This window comes from Cavia porcellus, unplaced genomic scaffold (assembly GCF_034190915.1).
Source record: "Cavia porcellus strain 051 isolate PalLab524CR breed Dunkin Hartley unplaced genomic scaffold, mCavPor4.1 scaffold_32, whole genome shotgun sequence".
In the NCBI taxonomy this organism is placed as follows: domain Eukaryota; kingdom Metazoa; phylum Chordata; class Mammalia; order Rodentia; family Caviidae; genus Cavia; species Cavia porcellus.
In genome coordinates, this window is record NW_026947515.1 from 7,024,961 (window position 1) to 7,048,539 (window position 23,579).

The window sequence follows — 23,579 nt, forward strand, 5'->3', positions numbered from 1 at the left end:
GTTGGGTGGAACATTCTGTATATGTCTATCAAACCCATTTGTTCACAGGTATGATTCAGTTCTGTTATTTCTTTACTCATTTTCTGTCTGGTCGATCTGTCCCTTGGTGTGAATGGCGTATTAAGGTCTCCTGTTACAATTGTGTTACTGATAATTTGAGTTTTCATTTCTGTTAATAATTGTTTTATATAACTGGGCGCTCTGGAGTTTGTTGCGTATATATTTAAGATAGTTATCTCTTCCTCTTGGAGTTTTCCCCTTACGAGTATGTAGTGACCTTCTTTATCCTTTATGGTCATTGTTGGTTTAAAGTTCACGTTGTCTGCAAACAGAATGGCTACTCCTGCCTTTTTTTGGATTCCTGATGCATGAAGAATTGTTTTCCATCCTTTGACTTTCAGTCTGTGAGTATCCTTCTGGGTTAGATGGGTTTCCTGTAAACAGCATATGGTTGGATTTTGTTTCTTGATCCATTCTGCTAGTCTGTTTCTTTTGATTGGTGCATTGAGACCATTTACATTAATGGTAATTACTGTTAAATGTTGGTTAATTGTAGGATTCTTATCTCTCTGCTGTTGCATCTTTATCTTTCTGTTCTGTTTAATTATTTGCTTTGCTTAGTGGTTTTTTCCTTTGTGTATCTAAACTGTCTTTCAATATTTTTTGCAGGGTTGGTTTGGTGTTCAGGAAGTTCTTCAGCTGTTCTTTGTCATGGAAGTATCGTATTGCACCATCTATTTTGAATGATAGTTTTGCAGGATATATCAGTCTCGGTTGGGAATCGTTTTGCTTTAGGATCTGGAATACTTCACTCCATGCTCTTCTTGACTTTATCGTTTGTGCTGAGAAGTCTGCTGTGATTCTGATAGGTTTTCCTTTATAAGTGATCTGTCTTTTCTCTCTGACAGCTTTTAATAATCTATTCTTGTGTTGGATTTCTGGGATGGTGATTATTATATGTCTGGGTGTAGTTTTATTTTGGTTATGACTATTTGGAGTTCTATATGCTTCACTGATCCTGATGTCAGTTTCTGATCTCATGCTTGGGAAGTTTTCAGCTATTGCTTCTCTAAATATCCTCTTGATATCCTTTATGTTGTCTTCTTCTTTTTCATTAATCCCTATCATTCTTATGTTATTCTTCTTTGCATCATCTTGCAGTTGTTGAATTGTTGTTTCCTGATTCCTTGTTATTTTTAAAAGATCTTTCCTTTCCTGTTCACTAGCTGCAATCCTGTCTTCAAGGTCTGAAATGCTATCTTCACTTTCATTAAGGCGGTTTTTACAACTTTCAGTGGAGTTTTTTATTTCCTGTATATCTCTGTGCATCTGCATTATGTATTCTGTTTGTTTCTTATATTGCTCATCCAGGGATTCTATCTTTTTGTTTAGTTCCTCCAATTTTTTATCTGTGTTTTCTTTAGATATATTTAGACTCTCTTTCATTTCTTTTATCATTTCTTCTTTTATCTGGGATATTATTTCGCGTTTGAATTTCTTTAAAGCTTCCTGGAGTTGCTTGTCAACTTCAGTAGCTATTGTGTCTGATATATGAGGAGGATGGAATATATTTTCTTCTAAATACATTTCTCCTAGGGTTTCCTGAGATGGGCTGGAGGTTTGAGGTTGTAATTTGGTCTTTCGTTTTGTCATTTTCCTATATTTCTGTGTTTCAAGTGTTATTTGAAAGCCTCCTCAGGATCTGTTGAAAATCCCCTTCTATGTTTGCAGCTACTGAGACTCTGGCACCACTCTGCCCCAGGCCATTGGGCCTGTAGAACCAATGGCCCTCCTCTGCCCGTTCAGAACCCCGCGGTTCCAGACAAGCTGGGCCCCAGGGACACTGCGCGCCCACCTGCCCCCCGGTAGATCCACAGCTCCTGGATCCCAGTCGGGCCAGGGTACTCACCACAGACCGCCGTGCCTCAGGAGCCCATGATCCCTCCCTGCCCGCAGAGACGTCCACAGTCCTCCAGACAAAGGAAGCGCCTCCTGTGGGCACTCCGGATCCACCCAGCTCCTCCTCTGCACACAGATGGCTATGCGCGGCTGGGCACAGGCTGAGGTGCCTCAGGAACTTGGGATCTCTCCTCCTCCAGACAAAGGAAGGGGCCTCTGCAGGCACTCCGGATCCGCACAGCTCCCCCTCTGGACACCGACGGCTAGGCGCGGCCGGGCACAGGCCGAGGTGCCTCAGGAACCTGGGATCCCCCCTCCCCCAGACAAAGGAAGGGGCTTCTGCAGGTGCTCCGGATCCGCGCAGCTCCTCCCCTGCACACCGTTGGCTAGGCGCGGCTGGGCACAGGCCAAGGTGCCCCAGGAACCCGAGATCCCTACTCCTCCAGACAAAGGAAGGGGCCTCCGCAGGCGCTCCGGATCCGCACAGCTCCTCCTCTGCACACCGACGGCTAGGCGCGGCTGGGCACAGGCCGAGGTGCCCCAGGAACCCGGGATCCCTCCTCCTCCAGACAAATGAAGGGACCTCCGCAGGCGCTCCGGATCCGCGCAACTCCTCCCCTGCACACCATTGGCTAGGCGCGGCTGGGCACAGGCCGAGGTGCCCCAGGAACCCGAGATCCCTCCTCCTCCAGACAAAGGAAGGGGCCTCTGCAGGTGCTCCGGATCCGCGCAGCTCCTCCTCTGCACACTGATTTAAACCACGGGTTCTACATCAGGTTTGATTATTAACTGCTTTCACATCCTACAACGTCTTCAAATTGTGTTTTTATAAAAATAGCTATATAATGTTATGCTTAATTGTATAGTCCCTGGTGATGTGGACAATTCTATTGAAAATAACAAGAGAAAGCATAGTAAGTACTTTATATCACCTAATATTGTGGTCTTATATGTCTCGTTCATATCATGATTTTGTAGGAATTTGTTTTGTTGTCTTATTTTGATCTGTTTTCCCCCATAACACAGAAAGGATAGATATACACATAGAGATTCACACATTGGAAGAATTTCTCACCTATTTATTTGAACAAATAATATAATGCATAATGTAATGAACAGATACTCTGAAGAAGAAATGACACTAAGAAACCCAAAGCTAATTCTGTAGCATTATGGTATAAAATTGAGCAATAGTATTATTCACTGTTCAGAGTGATATTAGTCTAGTCTCTTATTTTTTTGTGAACTGTAATTTTAACATGGCATTGTTTTAATCTTTTGATGCACATGCTTCATTTTCTCTTCCATAAATGATGTTTCTGAAGTTGATGCAATATTTGGCATTAAGATATACATTTGTAGAGGTTGGAGTATGTGTTTTTGACAAAGTTATGTTCATTTCACATAACTTGTACATTAATGAATGTTATGTTTTCCAAGTTGTGACAAGACATCTGCTGATTTCCTTACATCACTGGATATCATACCATGTAAATTATGTTGCCTGATTTTGTTTCTCGGTGGAGCCAATATTTGTCATTTAAGTAAACCTTTGTTTTTCTAACCATCAGAATTTTACTTGTTATGTTGATATTACATCTTTATTTGCTAGTAAGGTTTCCCCACATGTACCAAATGTAAACCATACTACTGTGAATTTCTGATTGTGCCATAGTGACAGAATCATAACTTGTCTCCAATAGCACATCACAATATATATATATATATATATATATATATATATATATAATCTCCAGAAATTATAAAATTTGGCATGATTTATGAGTAACCATACTTTGAAATCAATTTTTCTTAAATATGGAGTTGTTTGGGGGGAAATGTTGTTATTAGATCTATCATGCAAATGCCTTTATTTTATTCCTTGATGCTGTGAATGCATTATATATTTTGTAATTATTACTGTTTTTTCCTAAAATACTGAAGTAATGGCATGAAGGGAAACCTAAATTTTGAGCTGTCAACACAGTAAAAAGTAAATTTGCTAAATTAAGATTCAGATTATGTTCTGTTTTGCTGAATTGTGAATTTATACAATGGCATATCACTTTATTTATCAGGACCAGTGCATGATGTTTGTGGTGTGTACTGATTATCTTTAAACACATACACTGGGCCATGAGTCCCAGCTGGTTTCCTGTGGCCTGTGGTTTTCACTTCCATTTTAACATTCATGTAATTTGTAATATGTTTAATGCTGTGTTGTTGAATACAAAATCTGCTTAGGAATTATGTTGTTAAAAACTGTGGTGTTATGAAAACACAAGTGAACATTGCATTAAATACCCTTAATCCAGTGAAGATATCTTGCCCAAGTCTCAATTATCCTTGGGAAAATAAATTACTTACCTCTTATGTAATCACCACTAAAACTATATCTATATTGTGCCTGAAGAACCTGATATACTTCACAAAGTAAAAGACACTGTGAAGTACATTGTCAGTCTGTATGTACTACAGCATGTGGCCAGATTCCCTGCAGCATATTTCTGATTACCATCAATGGGAATATTTGGAGTTTGTATTACAGCTAATAATAGAATACTGAATCTATAAGAATATATCCTGAGTCTATGCACTTTCTCATTTTACCATGAAAGTAAATCTTGCTCGTCCTGTTGATGCATGCTTGTAATCCTAGCACCTCAGTGCACTTAAATTAGTGGAAGAGGAAGTTGAGTCTAACCTACACAATTAGAGTGACCTCGTCTCAAAATATATCTTCAAGTTCTGCAGATGTAGCTCAGTGCTTTAGATCTCCTCCCTTTCTTCCCCAGCATCAACATTTTTTAATACTCACAATTGCACAACAGTAGTTGTCCTTTTATCGGTTGGCCATATAGCAGTTATTTCGGAGAATCACTTGTGAAACACATTTGTTTTTGCAGTGACCATCCTGAGCATCATTTGGGCACTTGTCAATTTAACCCATTCATTCTTGTATTGAATATAGTAGAATTGTCACTTTTATATTACTTGTTATTTTATAAATACTAATAAAAAGTATGCAATTTTTGATCATTTTCCATTTAAATAATTGCATTGGTAAGGAGTTACCTACAAAGATTAGGCTAAAGATGATTTCTTTAGTTCAAGCATCAGGAGAGAATGAGATGGGATGATAATTGCTTTGAAGCTGACTTTGGGAGGCAATTGCTAGATGGTTTAGCAGAGTGTGAAACAGTTGTTTTTATGCCTGCATTTGAAGTTTAAGGAAACAAGTACGTTGAGGTCAAGAATATAAATGTACGATAGGGTAAATGAATAACTACTGAAAATTTTGATTTTTCTTTATTCAGGAAGTGTACTTTTTTTGGTAATTTGTGCAGCAGTCTCAAATATGCCTCTATTGGAGTAAAACATAGTGAAACATGAAAGAACCAGACATTCCAGGTTCTGAATGTAGAGGTATTAAAAAACATGTTTTTAAATACTATTGCTGCTTTTTTGTGTAGAAAATAGATAGGGTGACAAACAAGCAAAAAGGACTTTGTAAGATTTTAATCCTCGTGCATAAGCATAGATGCCACAAAAAAGTCAAACCAAAATGATGAAGAAATAAACTGTAGAAAGAGAGAAATTTTGCCTATTACTCCTTGACAGCTTACACGTAAAAGCAATAGGAACGTGAAAGGAACACACATTTTTCAGACTATGTACAAATTGCCAAGAAATACTTGAAGAACTATTGAGCATTTTTGCACAATAGACAAATGCAAATGGGGACATCATTTCATTACAGAGAGAACTAATCACCATAAGATCTAAAGAACATTCAGAAGACTACAGGAGAAAAGGAACTATTTAATCTTGTTGGTGGAAATGTATTTAAGTAGTTCAACTACTACTGAAGTCAGTTTTTAAAGTGTACAAAAGACTAAAATTAGTAATTCTCATTAGTGCAGTGCCTCCTTTAGTGGGTGTCTTCCCCAAAGAGTTAAGGACATATTGCAGTGATTCATGCAGATTCCTGTTACTGCAGCAATAGTCATTTTTCTGTGGAGAGCAGCAGCAAGCACTGCTCCATCACCACCAAATACCAATGATGAACAACAAATAATCACTAGTGTACTCCATTTGATAAATGGTGTAATATTTTATTGAGAAGTCGGCTGTGACTTAGGTTTTCCAGTAGACTACAGGTCAGTATAAATATGATTGTGATGCTAATGTCACAAGGCCATCACTAGTACACTATTTTGCTCATTGGATTTGATGTATTTATCTATTTGAGGATGCATGTTGCTATGAAGTTCAGGCTGGCATTGAGATCACATTATAACCCAGAGTGGTCTCAAACAATTCTCCTTCCTTAGTGTCTCAAGTACTGGGCTCCACACAAGAGCCACCAGGCCTAGTTTACATTTGGTATATTACGTGCATATTTAGTATATTTTATTTCAACTGTTTTTGTTGTTAAAGTATTTCCATATTTTACCTCCAGCATTTCTAGAAATTTGGCGTTATTGAGGTGGTGATGTGCATATCCCCAGCCTCATGACATTATCTGCTGTGTTCAGAGCTGTCAGTGTACTGCATTGAAACATAGCTGTACATAACTGTTTCTTTTTCTACTTTCCTTAGAAAACATTTTTAAAATCTCCATGGATAATCACAGGTTCAATAATACTGGCTAGAGTTTCATGCAAATTCTCAAAGTTAAGTACAGTGTAGCACTGAGCCGAAGATACTCTCTGTCATCTGAGAGTCTTTATAGTCCTTTCTGTACACACACTTTGTGCCTGAGCCAGCATCTGTTGTGGGTCCCAAAGTCTGCTGTAAATCTATGGAACACATAGCTTTGTGACCGCCTCTAGACTGGTGTCCTATATGCCACTCTGCTGAGGCAGAGCACAGCTTCTGACAGGAAGCCAGAGGCTCTGAGGCTCTGAACAACACAGGTTTTTCTTTGTGAACACATATAATCTTATATTTCTGTAAGACAGACAGCTCTGTTCCATATTTCTACCCAGGAAGACAGAAGAAGAATCTGGAGACTGTGGATTAAACCGTGGTGCTGCCCTTCTGCTCTGCCAGCCCGGTCTTGGGTGGGAACCTGACAGTGGCCCAGGCTTGCATCCCCCCCGACGTGCACCTGCACATGAGGATCTGCCCTCAGGGCATGTCAGACCCAGTCACACTTGACTTAGGGCAGGAATTGTGTAGGGGGATTCACAGTGGTGGTCAGGCCTTAATGTTACTCTGCTGGACTCAGTGAGTCTGAGTGATTTAAAGACCCAATCCAGAAATGTGCATCTGAGATGAAATATACAGTACTCAGATGAAGAAATAGAAAGAGCAAATAAATATGTGACAAAATGTTCTGCATCACTCGTCATTTTACAATTCAAAATTAAATAACACTGATATGTCACCTTGCCCCAGAAAAAATGCCCACTGTCAAGAAATCAAGCAATAACGCATGCTGGAGGGGTTGTGGGGGAAAAAGGAACCCTTCTCCATTGTTGGTGGTAAAGCAACCACGGTGGAAATCAGTGTGGAGATTCCACACAAACTAGGTCTACAGGTCCCACTCAACTCAGCTATTCTTCTTTTGCGTATCTACCCAAAAGAATAAAAATCATCATACCACAGTGGTATATGTGCACCCACGTTTATAGCAGCACAGTTTGTGGTAGCCAGATCTTGGATGGAATGCATGACCTCTAGCTTGCCACGCAGGCGCTTAAGCTAAATCCCTGGATCACTTTTTTACTTTTTAACTTTCAAATAAAATGGGTTTGGGAGAAAAAACAAGGACTGAGGTAAAGACTTTCAGTGCAAATACCTATCAGAAGAGCTGAGGTCAACATTCCAGAAGACAGCCAGCTCCAGAAGACTTCACCATCTTTTATTGGGGATCCACAGTTACAGGGTGGGTTTTTTTTTCTGTAATTATTCTTTGTGGGGAAGGCAGGCCGGAGAGCAGGAGCCAATCAGTGATGAAGAGGCTGGCTGTAAGAACTGTCCAATCAGGCGGGCCAAGGTAGGCGGTGTCTTCCGGTGTCATGGCGTCAATTGCAAGGCCAGCGCAAAAAAGGGAGCACTAGATGTTTGCTAGACCACTATTTTTTGCTTGTATTCGCTGTGAACTGCTTAAAAAGAACCTGGGAGACCTCCAAACTACACAATGGTGATGTTATGGGATGGGAGCAGTGAAATGGGGTGGAATCTGGTTGAAACCAGTTAGAAGTGGTGAGAAGGGGCCGGGGGATTAGCTCAGCGGCATTAGCGCCTGCCTTGAAAGCATGCAGTCATGAGTTCGATCCCTGGTACTGATAAAAAGGAAAAAGACCAAAAAAAAAAAAAAAAAGTGGTGAGAAGTAGCTGTGCTGTCTAGAGCCTGGGTGCTTAGCCTCAGACCCTGGGATCCTATAGTGATAGCAGTAAGTCATCCTCTGTCCGTTTTACCTCTCGCTGGGTCCAGGACAGTTCTGGGTCCCTAGAACGGTGTTGCTACTGTGATACCATCAGGCCACAATGCCATTTTTGAAATTGCCTGCTGCCCTTGCTCCTCCAACAGTCTGGGCCCAGGAAGGGGCATGAGGAGACCCTGATTCCGATGTGGTTTCAAGCTGGGTGCAGCTGTAATAAGCTAGGTTTCTGCTCTCATTCCTGTCAGTAACAGATCTGAAAGCAAGAAGTTTCTAAGTGTCTGTGATGCAGGACCTCATAGCCCCAACTGTTCTCGTTAAACTTATGCATTTATGTATTTTGTAGTCGCCTAAATTTATACTATGTTCTCGTATTTCCATGCTCATGAAAGGTGGAGGCAAAGGTTCTGAGAATTCAAAGATGTGTAGAGATGCTCCTCAGTGGAGGAAGGCTTCCCAAACACCGGATGAACTGCTGTGTATTACAAAGAACAATGCAAAGAATTTCTGAACATACTTTATGTGACACATGTGCTCATAGATGATGTTTGGGAGAACAGCCATAGAGGTTTAAATTTTGAGAAAAATGAAGGAGATATAAATGTGTCATCAAGGGCTGGGGAAAGTGTGTTTGCTAAGGACAAAATCCAGAAAGGGCTTCCTTTTAAATTCTCATTGAAAAATGCCTAACTGTAGTCATTTGCATGAACATATACACGTGATATCCTTCTGAATGGAAAGGAATATGGGTGTCATCTCTGAATTAAGAGGTGATTTAATAGCTTGGTTGATCATATACATTGTTGAAGTATGGAAAGGCTCTGCAATGGACTTTACTAAGTGGTTAAAGGAGATACCATAAATTAAAATTGTGCGGAGATATCAATAGTTTAGTCATGAAGGGTTTTCTGCTTAGGGTGGATCAGACGAGCATGGAAAGGATGTGGAAGTGACTGGCAGGACGCATTGTGCCAATAGCAGGACATGAAACAGAGAGTATTGAAAGTCAGGTAGTTCTTAGGGTAAGCATGAAGATAAAGTTGGTTTATGATTTCTTCCTTGAGGTGAAAAACACCAGCTCTGGTAAAAATCAGTATTCCACATCCTTGTCAACCCATGAATTCTGTGTTCTTCACTTGACATCTAATTTTGATTATCTCTAATTATGACCCAGTGTCATGAAGGTGAAATTTGAATTTTTTTGTAACAGGGATTGAACTCATGATCTCAAGCTTGCTAGGTAGGTGTTCATGCTGCTGAGCTAAATACCCAGCTCTGAAAGTGTTTTCTGTATACTCTGTATGATATCAACATTGTTCCTCAGAAAATGTTGAATATTGTGGAATTTTTCTATATTGTATGGATATAATTTTTAAAGCAAACCAAAGGTGTCGTGTGCAGTCACATTTCAAGTTTCACATTGTCTGTGGGGTGTCTCAGTCAGGGTTTCTATAGTTGAGACACCTCTGGAAATTAGGCTAGCCCCAAACTCAAGGAAGTTCTCCTGCATTAGCCTCCCAAGACATATTTGTTACATCTGAATGGAGAGTAATCACTTGGTGGCACTGAGCTATAATTTGAAACTTATACGTGGTTTCATTTTTTATACATTTTTTACATACAGCAGTTTTCCATGGACATTTGAGTTATTATTTATGTATCATATTTGACGTGATTTATGTTTTGTTCTATGAAACCAAATTAAAATATCAAAATGCTACTTAAGTATATTAAGAACAAAGGACTCAGTGGCCTAAATGAGATTTGAAGAGATATCATTGTTAGTACATCAAAGTGATTCATGAGATATTTGTCCACCTCTGTGCTTTATGGATGCTGGTCTTGCAGGCTCTCACTATGAGCTCTGCTGTAGAGACAGTGCACAGTGACTCTTGCAGTGACTCAGCATAAGAATCAGTACTCCTATTTGGCTGTTACATTAGCTGTGAGTTGCAATAGAGCATTAAATTTGCTGTCTCAAAATATGTGTATATACAAAAATTAATCCCCAAAACATGGAATTAAGATTTGAAGAAATCAGTCTCCATTCAGCTGTTTTGCTTGGTTTTATTTGTTTAGCTTAGTTTAGTTTTGTTTTATTGAGACAAGTTTTCTCTATGTATATCAGCTAGTTTTGAACCCTTTATGGAGTTCAGAATTGCCCTAACCTCAAAGCAACACTCCTGTCTCAGCGTCTTAAGGGTGGGATTATAGATATGTGTCTTTTTACCCTAGAAAATATTGAGGCTTGTAACTTAGCTGTGTTGTAGGTTGACATAATACATGCCATCTTGAGCTTTGCCTTTAACTAGTGCCCTGTATTTCACTCAGAAGAATGGAAAATCACACAGGGTATAAGTCCCAGGAGAAAAGCAAAATGAGCTGTACCCAAAGAAAAAAATTAACCTGCTCAACAAAAGAAGCAGAATACCTTTGTCATCCAAAATTTATTATAAAAATTCTAGCTACATGATTTCCAACAGGGTCTTTTTGTGATTTTATCTTTTAAAACATCTCTAACTTTCCAGTTCAGAGCGTCTTTTTTAGATCCTCAAATGGGGGTAGGGTTTCTGTATACAAGTGGTCCTGAGACCTGCTAATGAAATTCCACATTTCTCAATTGGGTTGCTTGGTTTCCTATATTATTGTTCACAAACTCAACTCAAGCTGCAGAAACCTTACTGACACAAGCAAACACCAGGATTAAATGACAGTGGCACTGAAATGAAAGAAAAGTAGTGAAAAGGGGAGGAGAAAAAAGACAAATGCCATGTGGTATAATGCCCACCTCTTTTCCCCAGCAATGAAGAAGCTCAAACAGGACAATGGCCATATATTCAAAGACGTCTAACTTACATAGTGAGTGCAAGGCTGGCCAGAACTCCAAAGAGAGACTATGTCTTTAAATCAAAAATTAAATGAAAAAATTAAAAAAGCCAAGGAGACAGAAAAAGTATTAAAAAAAAACAATAATAGAGCTGAGTGAAAGTTGACTTATGTAAAATGAGAATTATTGAATGATGCTGCAGAGGAAAGAAGGCCATGTACAGGTATCCAGGAGATAGTGACAAACACAGACATTGGAATGGCACCTATTGTGCTACAGGACAACAGTGACCTCCTTCCTCCAAAACATTTGCAGTTCACTAGACTGAGGACTTCTAAAAGCTCATGGAAATGTGAAACTCATGGCAAACAAGCAGCTTGAAATTCAGGCTTTGGAACATCGCCTTTAGCAGACATTTCATATTTAAATTGAAATAAGAGAAATATAACCCTGCCCTGCTTGCTGTCAAATGTGCAAGATTGAGAAATGAAGTCACAAAATGAAGTTCAAAAATTTTCTTAGAAAAAAAGAGAGAAGAATAGCCCTGAATTTTCAGGAGTGGTCTTCGGTGTTTTGGCCACAGACCTATTGTCAGGAATCATTTATACAAGAAAGTCACAATGTGGGTACAGTGTCGGTCTCAGACTATAATCAACCTATAAGCTTATAGCTGCTTAACTAATATTATTGATCAGGGGAACAAATCAGCCAGAAAAGGTATGTGGAAAGTGCCAAGGCATTTTGTGGGAACAATAGGCCAGTTGTTTTGGTCATTGAGTATGTTAATTGATGCACATCTGAACTTCCTGGAGGAAGTGGTGGTAACTGTAGTACATTTCAAGGTGTTGTTTTTCTCTTCAGGAGCATGTAGACATGGTCACTGCATCTTCACCTTCAGGTCTGCCTTTCTAAAGTGGCGTCTGTAGCAGTGATTGTTGTATTTAGTTTTTTGCATTGACTCTTTGAGGTTCCATTTCCTCTCTGATTGTATATCTATTTCTGTCTATATTGACATCCTTTGCTAAAATCACAATACTATTTGAATGGACAAGGTGATGTTTATACATTTAAAAATATTCATTAATACAGGCCAGGGCTTTATCTCAGCAGGCAGAAACGCCTTCCTGGGAAGTGCTAGGTTGTAACTTTGATCCGTGGTACCTAAAAAAAATTTAATATAAATTGCAAGGAAAGAAAATAATTTCATTTGTGAAAATGTAGGTTTACAAAGTCTATAACTAAATAGGTCAACGGCAAATTAAACCTTGTTAATAGTTATATGTAGTATCTAAAGTTGTTGGGGCTGGGGATTGAGCTCAGTGACACAAGCAGCTACCTGGAGAGCCAAAGGTTGTGAGTGCAAACCCTCATACAAAAAAATATCACAGTTTTCAAGATGCAGGGCTATGAGCACATTTATTGAAACTGATATGTGTTAATTAATAGGCTCAGTGTTTCTTTTGTGGTCTAAGAAATACCTGAAGATAACATGGCAATTACAGTGAATGACGTACTGTCCCCTATAAGATTGCTATTTTCTGAGTTGTTTTTATTTTTTGTTTTCCCACATACTTGAAAGTTGAAAATGTTGGCTGATGCTGGGTCAAAAAACTGTGATAATCATTTTTTCAATTTAATGGTATATTTCCCTATATCCATTAAGAACATTTTATTTGCTACAATTACTCCAAGTCAAAGTGGTAAACAATTCTTAAAGTTACAGGCAGCTGAGTTAGTTAGAAATACAGGCAGCCACACCATGATACAGTGGAATGAAACTCCTGACCTTATATGTCTGGTATGAGTTTGTGTTCTCTAAAATGCAAGAATGAATTTTAGGAACAACAGAGTTGGAGAGCAGAATATATTTATTGAGAGAATAAAGTGAAAGTATTTTTCTCTAAATAGGATATTTTGGAAGTGGGAGGTGGAACCAGTGGACTTTTACCTTGAAGTCACTTTCCTCTTCCCTATTCAACCTACTGTGGCCAGAAAAGAATCTCAATCAGCTACTTGCATATCACCAATGCCACCTTTAAGCACCACCCAAGTCAAAAACTATATGAATGCCTCCCACACATTTCCAGAAGAAAAAGCCAGACGCCCAGTGGTCATGGGGTTCTCTCTATCATCTTAGAATAAAGGCCATTTTGAATTTATATTCTCTTCTTTACTACACCAAAAATCCTATCAGAAAGTTTCTGTCTGAGAGAAACAGAAGGGGTGCTGAGCCAGTAGCAAAGGACTCTGTCTTTTCTAGGGACTTTATAGAATAAAATCATGTAGTGAGATAGGTTTAAAATGGGTTAGATTACTGAGGAGATAAATTAGCCCAATAGAGAAGCAGAATATAAGAAATGTAAAAGTGTTCCTTTACTTAAAGAATGTGGATAGGAGTCCACAGCCACCAAGACTATGAGGCTATGCAGGGCCTCATAGCTTCAATGGCTCAACTTAAACTTCAGGTTTTTTTTTTTTCTGACTGACTAGGGGGATATGGGGTATATGTGACTTTGACTGCATGTGGTGCTTGGAAGGGACATTTATGTCATGCCAAGGAGCTGATGGGAATTTTCTTTAGGACCCTGGGAAGGAAAGAGGAAGTTGTAATCAAGGAGAAAAGAGAAAGTGACCATATGAGTAAGCACCCCTGATTTCACATTCTTCCACCTTGAACGACCACCATGAGGTCCTGTAATTGTTTCTAGGGCAAAACTCTTTCAAGTACATCCTTTGGTTTGAATGAAGAAATCAAAACAAAGAATTTTTGCTCTCTGCCTTCCTCCACGGCTGGTGGTAAACCATTCATAAGAAATTTTGAGTCATTTCCTTAATGCATTTTAGATTCCATAACCAAAATTACAGATCAGTTCACTTTCAGAAAAAGAAGCAGCACTTAAATGCACAGATAAAGGCCTTCAATGCAATTATACCTGGCAAGGTGAGATCAACATTGTGTGATACAAACTTCAACTGATTTCTCTGACTTTAAGAAAGAGAAATGTTTATATCTATATTGCTATAGCAGAATGAATCTCCCGGTCTACTATGTTTGATATGAAGCTTTTTTTTCTGTAAAGTCAAATAATGTATTTTAGGAACAACAGAGATTAAGAGAAGAATGTACTTATTGAAAGAAAGAAAGCTGCCTGAGAGAGAGAAGGAGTCCTGAGCAGGTTGCCAAACATTGTCCTTTCTAGGGAACTTTATAGAATAAAATCATGAGTGAAATGAGTTTAAGGTGGGGAAAACTAGGAACTCACAATGCAAATGGGCATAAGATGAGAAAGAGCTATGGTACCCAATAGGATTATTAAGTTCAGGTAAAGCTGATTAAATTGGGAACAAAGGGGGAAGGGAATCACATAGAAAGCAGGCATTCTTAGGCAGCTGTGACTCTTCCCTTAGGGGTTTGGGAGGGTGACTTCTGAGTTCCTCAGTATGATAGGAACTATTTAGAATGTCACTCTTTAGGATAAGGATACATTTCTTTGAATGGTGACTCCTGACTTCCTCAGAGTGCTAGGGAACTATTTAGAATATCTATCCTTAGGATATGGATGAATTTGCTTATCATTGTCTTTAGCCTTGGCCCATATCATGAGGTGTCAGTCTTCCCCATAGTTGCAAGGTATCTGGTCTCCTGCATGGGCTCCTTGGAGGATCTAGCCCTGGTTCATGCCAAGAGTATTTAAGTAACTCAGGTGCCTGTAACAGACTATTTCGAAAACTGATTAGAGATGTCTTGTGGTCTGGGTGAATGACTGGGGATGACAATGTGCAATGTATATACCAGTTTTGCTCCCTGATTGACATGTATTGAAATTCAATTTTAGTTGATGTGCTCTTTTTTCCTTGAAATAAAACGGATTTGAAAATTAAAGGCCTGAGGTAAAGCTCTTCAGTACAAACACTGCTCTGTTGAGCTGAGTTCACCACTGTAGAAGAATGACAGCTCTGGAAGTCTCTGCAATACAGTCTATCATTTGGGACCCTCACTTTCAGGGAGGGGTTCCTTTCCCTGTTTATTCTTGACTCAGAAGGAGAGCAGTAGAGCAAGAGTCAATAAGTGATGAAAGGGCAGGCTATATGAACTGTCCAATCAGGTGGGCCATTGCTGGCTGTGACTTCTGTCTCTTCTGTTGTCTCAGCATGATTTATCTGTTCTGAGTACAATAGTGGTAGCAAAATGCTTGCTGGATCTCATTTAATACTTTTGATGTCCTGTGGCCTGATTAGCAAAAAACCTGAGAGATCCTGGAACGATGGAATAGTGAGGTTGTGGATGGAAGCCCAGAAATAGGATGGATTGGGTGAAAACAGTTACAAGTGTTTAGGAGTAGTTCCGGTGTCTGGAGCCCCAGGTATTTAGTTAGCTTCAGCTTCTGAGGTCCTGCAGCATTGCCCATGGGTCATTCACTGTCCCTTTTGCTTCTTGCTTTGGCAAGGGTGATTTGGGGGTCCCCAAAACCCTGGCTTCACTATGAGAGCAGCAGACTCAAGTATCATCTTTCAAATTCATTGCTAGCCTGGTAACTCCACCATATTAGGCATTGGAAGGAGCTTGGGAAGACCCTGACCATGATGATTTGTAGCTTGTAGAGCAGTAATGAACTTGATCTCTGCTCTCTTTCCTCAGAGTAGCAGATCTGGAATGTCTGGAGTTTATTAATGTCTGTATTGTGTGGCCTCATAGCCACAATGGCTCAACTTAAACTTGGCTTTTTTGTATTTATAGTGATCTCCTTAAATTATAGTATGTTCTCATATTTCCATCCTCAGGACAGGTAGTGACAAAGGTCCTGACAATTCAGGGATTTGTAGTAGTGTGCCTCAGTGGAGAAAGTCTTCACAAACACCTGGTGAACTCCTGTGTATTATACAGATCAGTGCAAAATAATTTCTGAGCATACTTAATAATTTAGGTGGCAACCCCACTCACAGTCTAGGTTTGTAAGAAAAGCCATAGAGTTTTGAAGTCTGAGAAAAATGAAGCAAATATGAAAGTGTTATCAAGGACAGGGTAAATATTTGTGAAGGACAAATTCCAGAAAGGGCTACCTGTTAAATTCTCATCGAAAAATTCCAAAATTTAGGCATTTGCATGGACATATACACGTGATATCCTTCTAAATGGAAAGGAATAGGGGTGTCATCTCTAAGTTAAGAGCTATTTAGTAGCTTGGTTGTTCATAGACAGTTTAAATATAGAGATGCTCTGCAATGGACTTATCTAAGTGATGTAAATGAGAAGTCCTAAATAGAAATTTGGCAGTGATATCAATAGTTAGGCATGACGGGTTTTCTGCTTAGGATGGATCAGAGGAGTATGGAAAGGATGTGGAAGTGACTGACAGGAGAGGATGCAGGAAGCAAATAGCAGGACATACAACAGTGAGGGTCTTCACTGAAAGTCAGGTAGTTCTTAGAGTAAGTATGAAGTAAAGTTGGATTCTGATTGCTTCATTGAGGTGATCAACACCAGCTCTGGCAACAATCAGTATTCCACATCCCTGTTAACCCATTATTTTTGTGTTTCATACCTGAGATCTAATTTTGATTATCTCTAATTATGCCCCAGCGTCATGAAAGTGAAATTTGAATTTTTTTTTTTGTACCAAGGATCAAACTCATGACCTATGCTTTCCAGGCAGGCGTTCATGCCACTGAGCTAAATACCCAACTATGAAAGTGTTTTCTGTGTAGATGGAAGATATCCACATTGCTCCTCAGAAAGTGTTGTGTATTGTTGGAATTTTTCTGTATTGTGTGCCTATAATGTTTTAAAAACAAACCAAAGATGTCTTATGCAGTCTCTTTTTAAGTTTCACTTTGTTTGTTCGGTGTCTCAGTCAGGGATTGTCTATTTTAGACAGCTCTGTAACTAAGGATAGCCCCAATTTCAAGGAAGAACTCCTTCACCAGCCTCCCAAGATATATTTCTTATATTTGAATTGAAAGTGATCACTTGGTGACAGTGAGATATAATTTACAGCTTGGGCCTGGTTTCATTTTATATACATATTTTAAAAATACAGCCGTTTTCCACTAACACTTGAGTTATTATTTATGTACCATATTTGATGTTACTTATGTTTTGTTCTATGAAACCAAATTAATGTTTCAAAATTCTGCTTAAGTATATTAAGAACAAAGTACTCATTGGCTTAAATGAGATTTGAAGAGACATCATCTGTAGTCTGTCAAAGTGATTGATGAGATTTTTTTTTGAATATTGAAATTGGTAAAATACAACAGAACAAGGCAGCATAAGGCCAACTAAGATCACACAGTGAAATTGGTACAAAACTTCACAACGGGTTACTGGGATAACAGTAATAGGTATCACAGTATATTTTGTTATCTTTGTAATAGTTGTTCTTTAATCACATATATCAAAGTGAGATGAAATACAGAACATTATAGAACTTATCCAAACAGAATATTGAATAGAGCAGTACCATTAATCAGAATAGAGTGAAACAATAATAAAAACATTTTCCTTAAAAGAAATAGTAGAAGGAAGTCCCCCTTATTTGCTACGGTCAACTTCCCAGGAGACGCTCAGATTTCTGGTTCCCATTTGCTAATGGGGGGTGACAGGAGAAGAGGGGTAGGGAAGTGGGATGTTTGATTCTAGGTGGTGCATCAGTAAGTTCACTATTGCTTACTAGGGAGACGGGCTGGTTGTTTGGTTTCACAGCGGCCTAAGTTTCAACATAGCATGGATCTCAGGAGCTGCTGCTGGTTCTCCTCCTGGAAGGGCTGCAGTCTGACAGACTGCCACCACTTACCAGGGAGAAGTGGTGCTTGACTGGCTTCCCAGTGTCCTAAATTCCAGGATGGCATGGATCTCAGGAGCTGTTGCTGGTTTTCCCCCTGCAAGGGCTGCAATTTGCCAAACCACCACTGCTGACCGGGGAGGGGAGGTGCTTGCTTGAACTTCCAGTCAATTGATGGAATATTTATCTGCCTCTGTGCTTTGTGGTTGCTCATCCTGCAGGCTTCTCACTGTGAGCTCTGCTTTAGAGACAGTGCACTGGGAATATTGCCATGATTCAGCACAAGAATCACTGCTCCTATTTGGCTCTTACATTTGCAGTGAGTTGCAATCTAGCATCAAATTTCCTGTCTTCAAAAATGTGTATATACACAAAATTAATGACCAAGGCATGGATTAAAATTCAAAGAAATCAGTCTTCATTCAGCTGTTTTGTTTGGTTGTATTTGTTTAGTTTCATTTTGTTTTATTGAGACAAGCTTTCTGTATGTATATCAGCTGGATTTGAACACCCTATGGAGCCTAGAATTGCCCTGACCTCACTGATGCCATCCTGTCTCAGCCTTTTGAGTGCTGGGATTATGATATGCACCACCACACTTTGCTTTTGATTCAGATTCCTAGGAGAGAATTTAAGATATCCCAAACCTGGGGTCTCAACCTTCCATTGAGAAATATATGTATGATCCTTTAGGAGGTGGTGACATTTGAGGATGTGGCTGTGAACTTCAGCAATGAGGAGTGGGCTTTGCTGAGTCCATCCCAAAAGAAGCTCTACAGAGATGTGATGGGCGAAACCTTTAGGAACATGACTCTGATAGGTAAGGATGAAATCTTTTTGCCCCTCATGCTGTCAGAATATTGTTTCTTGCTCATTAGTGCTGTTTCATGAAAAAGAATATGAAAACATTTTTAAAAATATCTTAGACCTGGACACAGTATATCATAAATCTAAACAAAACCTATTAATTTGTATGTATTACTCTAAAGAGTCCTGGTATTTCTATGTCTACAATTCAGGTGGACTCGGGGATATCCAGGAAGCTGAAAAAGAAGGCAAAATTTACTGGAGCTACTTAAGGTAATTCCCACTCACAAGCAGAGGAATGTTCCTCAGGAATTAGTGAGTCAGCAGAAAAATGACAACGAAAGAAAGAGACACCATTCAATTTAATGTCAGTAATATTCTCCGAAGATGTATAAGCTAGTGTATATATGAGGGAATTAAATCATGAAAATGTATGACATTGCATATAGATGAATATGAAAAGAATACACTTTGAGTTGCCTTCAGTTTTTCTACCCATGTCTACATGTGAATATCACACATTCATTATCTAACAATTGCTAAGTTTGCAATAGAATTTGAAATAAAACTGAGTGCTCATGTTTCCAAGCCATTCTCTAGAGAATCAGCTATTCTGATTAATATTCTTAGTAGGCTGGTAGAATGTTATTGCACTCATTTTGAATATCAATATGCAGTTGTCTCTAGAAATTGATCCCCTCACACTTGTCCTGGATATTTTTAAAATCTCAAATCTGCATAAAATACTGATACATGCTTACTCATATACAAAGCAGATCAAGTTATAACAGATCAGGCCTTGAAGCTTATCTATCTATCACTGGATTTGTGGAGAAGGAAAATGTTAATAGATGTTCTGTGATTGTGCATTTCTGTAAACCCAGCACACTGGGAATCAGATTTTGCAGAATGGCAAATTCAAGTTCAAACTTCACAGCTTAATGATCAGTGAAAATCTCTTAAAATAGATTTTTAAAAAGCTACAGGTTTTATGCCAATACCTGTTGTTAATTCCCAGCCCAGAAAAGAAAAAAATGTGTTATATAATGTCAAAAAATAAATAATATAATGTCATTTGCCATAAGAAATAGATGGGTCTTTCACCCATCAATTCAGTGAAATAGCTCAGCTATAAAACCTAAAAGGTCACAGGGTTTCTTTTAGGTGAGACACCAAAATATAAATTGTGGAATGAAATGAAAGAAACTTGATAGAGAAAAGTAAAACTGACAATATGGAAAAGGAAACTACAGGTTAAGGACAGAAGGGAGATTGGAATGGGGAAACATATCAGAATAATCTGTATGTGATACACATATGTGCCCATGCCCAAAGTGAAGCTAAAGATTCTGCATTTCAAAGTACCAACTTTTAAGATTTCTAAATGTGTGCCAGTCTTTTGGGAATGGTTGTTTTCAACATATCTTACAAGGCCATTCTGTTGCTTCATGGTAAGAATTTCTTAGCAGGCATTAAAAACAGAACTTGACATTAATGCAGTCATGAAACAGAGACCCATTTTACTGTGAATTCTTCTTTTTTTTAAATTTATATAAGGAAAGATTAAACAAAACAAAATAAGTAGAAATAATGCTACTTTCAAAGTGAAAATAAACAGTAAGAAATCGCAAGATGATGATTACATATGCTGCTCATGGAAATAGTTATGAAATACAAAAGTGAAACATATGAAGTGGGGATTCAACCAGTGAGACTGCAAACAGTTTTGTTCAACTCTCCAACAAAAACTTAGTAATATGGTTATAAATCTTATATGTGATTTTTTTCTTTACAGAAATGACAAGCTAGGGAAATCCTATGGATATACATCTGGAGATGTATGGAATCAGTGTAAAGAAGTCTTCCTTGGTACTGAAGAAGGTAATGTGAATGCGAAAGAAACAGAAACACATGACAATGTTCAGGTCCATGAAAAATATTGCAGTGGAGGGAAACCCTATGTATGCAAGCAATGCGGGAAAGGTTTAACCACACCTGGAATTTGTAAGAAACATGAAAGAATTCACAGAGGAGAAAGACCCTACATATGTAATCAATGTGGGAAAGCTTTTACAACACATACATATTGTCAAATACATGAAAGACTTCACTCTGGAGAAAAACATTATGAATGTAAGCACTGTGAGAAAGCTTTCAGCACACACACTTATTGTGTAATCCATGAAAAACTTCACACTGGGCAGAAATCGCATATATTTAAGAAATGTAGGAAAGCTTTTAGCAGTAAAATTCATTTTCAAATACATGAAAATGTTCACACTGGAGAGAAACCCTATGTGTGTAAGCAATGTGGAAAAGGTTTCACCCGACTTGGAAGTTGTAAGGAACATGAAAGAATTCACACTGGAGAGAAACCGTATGTATGTAAGCAATGTGGGAAAGCTTTTAAAACACAGCGAGATTGTAAGAAACATGAAAGAATTCACACTGGAGAGAAACCATATGTATGTAAGCAATGTGGGAAAGCTTTTAAAACACAGCGAGATTGTAAGAAACATGAAAGAATTCACACTGGAGAGAAACCATATGTTTGTAAGCAATGTGGGAAAGCTTTTACCCAACATGGACATTGTAAGAAACATGAAAGAATTCACACTGGAGAGAAACCCTATCTATGTAAGCAATGTGGAAAAGCTTTTAGCACACGGGGAGATTGTAAGATACATGAAAGTATTCACACTGGAGAGAAACCATATGTATGTAAGCAATGTGGGAAAGCTTTTAACAGACGGGGAGTTTGTAAGAGACATGAAAGAATTCACACTGGAGAGAAACCCTATCTATGTAAGCAATGTGGAAAAGCTTTTAGCACACGGGGAGATTGTAAGAAACATGAAAGAATTCACACTGGAGAGAAACCATATGTATGTAAGCAATGTGGGAAAGCTTTTACCACACATGGATATTGTAAGAAACATGAAAGAATTCACACTGGAGAGAAACCCTATCTATGTAAGCAATGTGGAAAAGCTTTTAGCACACGGGGAGATTGTAAGATACATGAAAGTATTCACACTGGAGAGAAACCATATATATGTAAGCAATGTGGGAAAGCTTTTATCACATTGGGGGATTGTAAGAAACATGAAAGAATTCACACTGGAGAAAAACCCTATGTATGTAAGCAATATGGGAATGGTTTTACCAACTCTGGACATTGTAAGCAACATGAAAGAATTCACACTGGAGAGAAACCATATGTATGTAAGTAATGTGGGAAAGTTTTTACCCAACATGGATATTGTAAGCAACATGAAAGTTCACACTCAAGATAAAAGCAGAGTATATAAGCATCATGAGAATGGTTTGAGCACACATATATATTGCATAATGTATGAAAATCTTCACACTGGGCAGGAAACTAATATATGTAAGGAATGTGGGGAAGGTTTCAGCAGAAATGCTCCTTGTGCAATACATTATAAAATTTAGACTATTGAGAAACCCTGTGTATGTGAAGAATGTGGGAAAGCTTTCACCGCACATGGATATTGTAAAATACATCCATGACTTTACACTGGTGAGAAACCCTATTTATATAACAGTGTGGCAAAGCTTTTACCACATGCAGTCATTGCAAAACACATGAAAGAATTCACACTGGGAAAAACCACTGGCTATGTAAGCAAGTGGAGACACTTTCAGCAGCCAGATTATAAGTGAAGTACATGAAAAACTCACACAAGAGATCAATCCTATGTGTTATGGGAATACTCTCAGCATACTTGATCATTGTTACATATCTGAAAGAGCTCACTGGGCAGAGATCCTATGTGGATAAACAATGTGAGAAATATGGCAATCCATGTTTCTTGTTAAATACATAGAAAAAGTGTCACTGTTCAGACAGTTTAGATCTAAATTTACTTTAAAAATCGCAGAGAGACCTGAAGAAATAATCAATACAGAAGTTAAATGTCAATATTTCTTCACAAATATTTCAGAAATGACAAATCTGAGGTGGAGCTCTCCTCAGGTGCACATGTTGTATGGTTTTCAGTTAATCACTTGTACTTCTCTAGATTTTTTAATCTAGATGTTTTTGTTCTTCAACATGGCATCTTGTAATTAAACATGCTAAACTGAAATGGGCTTTTCACTTTCAAGTATGGATAGTGTCTATGTACTTAATATTTTTTCTGTAAAACTTAAATTTTATATTTTTGGTGAATTGTAATGTTTATTTAAAGAGAAAAAAGAAAACGTGTAGAAATAATACAGAATTTCAGAAAAATAAACAATAAGAAATCACTAGTTGATTAGTTTCATATTGTCATCTTAGAAGTAGTTGTTCAAGTAACAAAGTTAAAGCATACAAAGTGTTATTCAAATAATGACACTGTCAACAGTTCACCTCAATGATCCAACAAAAAGTTTTTAATATGCTTATCTGTCCTACACACTTTTTGTTCTTAAAGAGGGTAAGATTAAACATGACAAAACAGAACAGAAGAGTTCATAAGGAAACAAGTTAAGGAAACAGATTTCAAAGCAAGTCCACTGCAGATGTTCACTGTCTATCTTACTGTCTCTAGTTTTCTTCCAAATAGTTGTTCCCATCTTCACACACATTGAATATATCCCAAACATTAAAGAACTAATCAAATAGTTACAGGGTGATGCAGTCTTTTTCGGTCTTCAAGACTGATTTTGGGGCAGTCAATAATGACTACCATAATGTCTCTTATTCTCTTCATAGTAGCTGTCATTATCTTTATGTATGCTGAAATGTAACATAAGAGACTAGACTAATATCACTCTGAACAGTAAATAATAGTATCCTGAGAAGGAGAAAGGTGAGGAATTGCCTAAAAAAAGAAGGCAGAGGACATTGTTAAAAGTGTATCAGGA

The 23,579-nt window shown here is 38.3% G+C and overlaps 1 protein-coding gene across 7 annotated transcripts in view; it reads left to right on the top strand.

Annotated features, from left to right (window-relative positions):
• The window catches only part of LOC134474449 (zinc finger protein 709-like), a 49,970-nt gene extending 26,991 nt beyond the window's left edge, over positions 1 to 22,979 (top strand). For 5 of the 7 annotated variants that reach the window (XM_063242597.1, XM_063242596.1, XM_063242598.1 and 2 more), the window contains 4 exons: positions 1,732 to 8,050; positions 18,594 to 18,720; positions 18,920 to 18,980; positions 20,503 to 22,979. In XM_063242597.1, coding sequence (XP_063098667.1) covers positions 8,048 to 8,050; positions 18,594 to 18,720; positions 18,920 to 18,980; positions 20,503 to 21,940 — 1,629 coding nt within the window. In that variant the 5' untranslated portion in view covers positions 1,732 to 8,047 and the 3' untranslated portion in view covers positions 21,941 to 22,979. Of the gene's footprint in view, positions 1 to 1,731; positions 8,051 to 18,593; positions 18,721 to 18,919; positions 18,981 to 20,502 lie in introns of those variants that run through there. The other 2 variants (XM_063242601.1, XM_063242602.1) reach the window with 2 other exon arrangements.
• Positions 22,980 to 23,579: the final 600 nt, after the last annotated feature.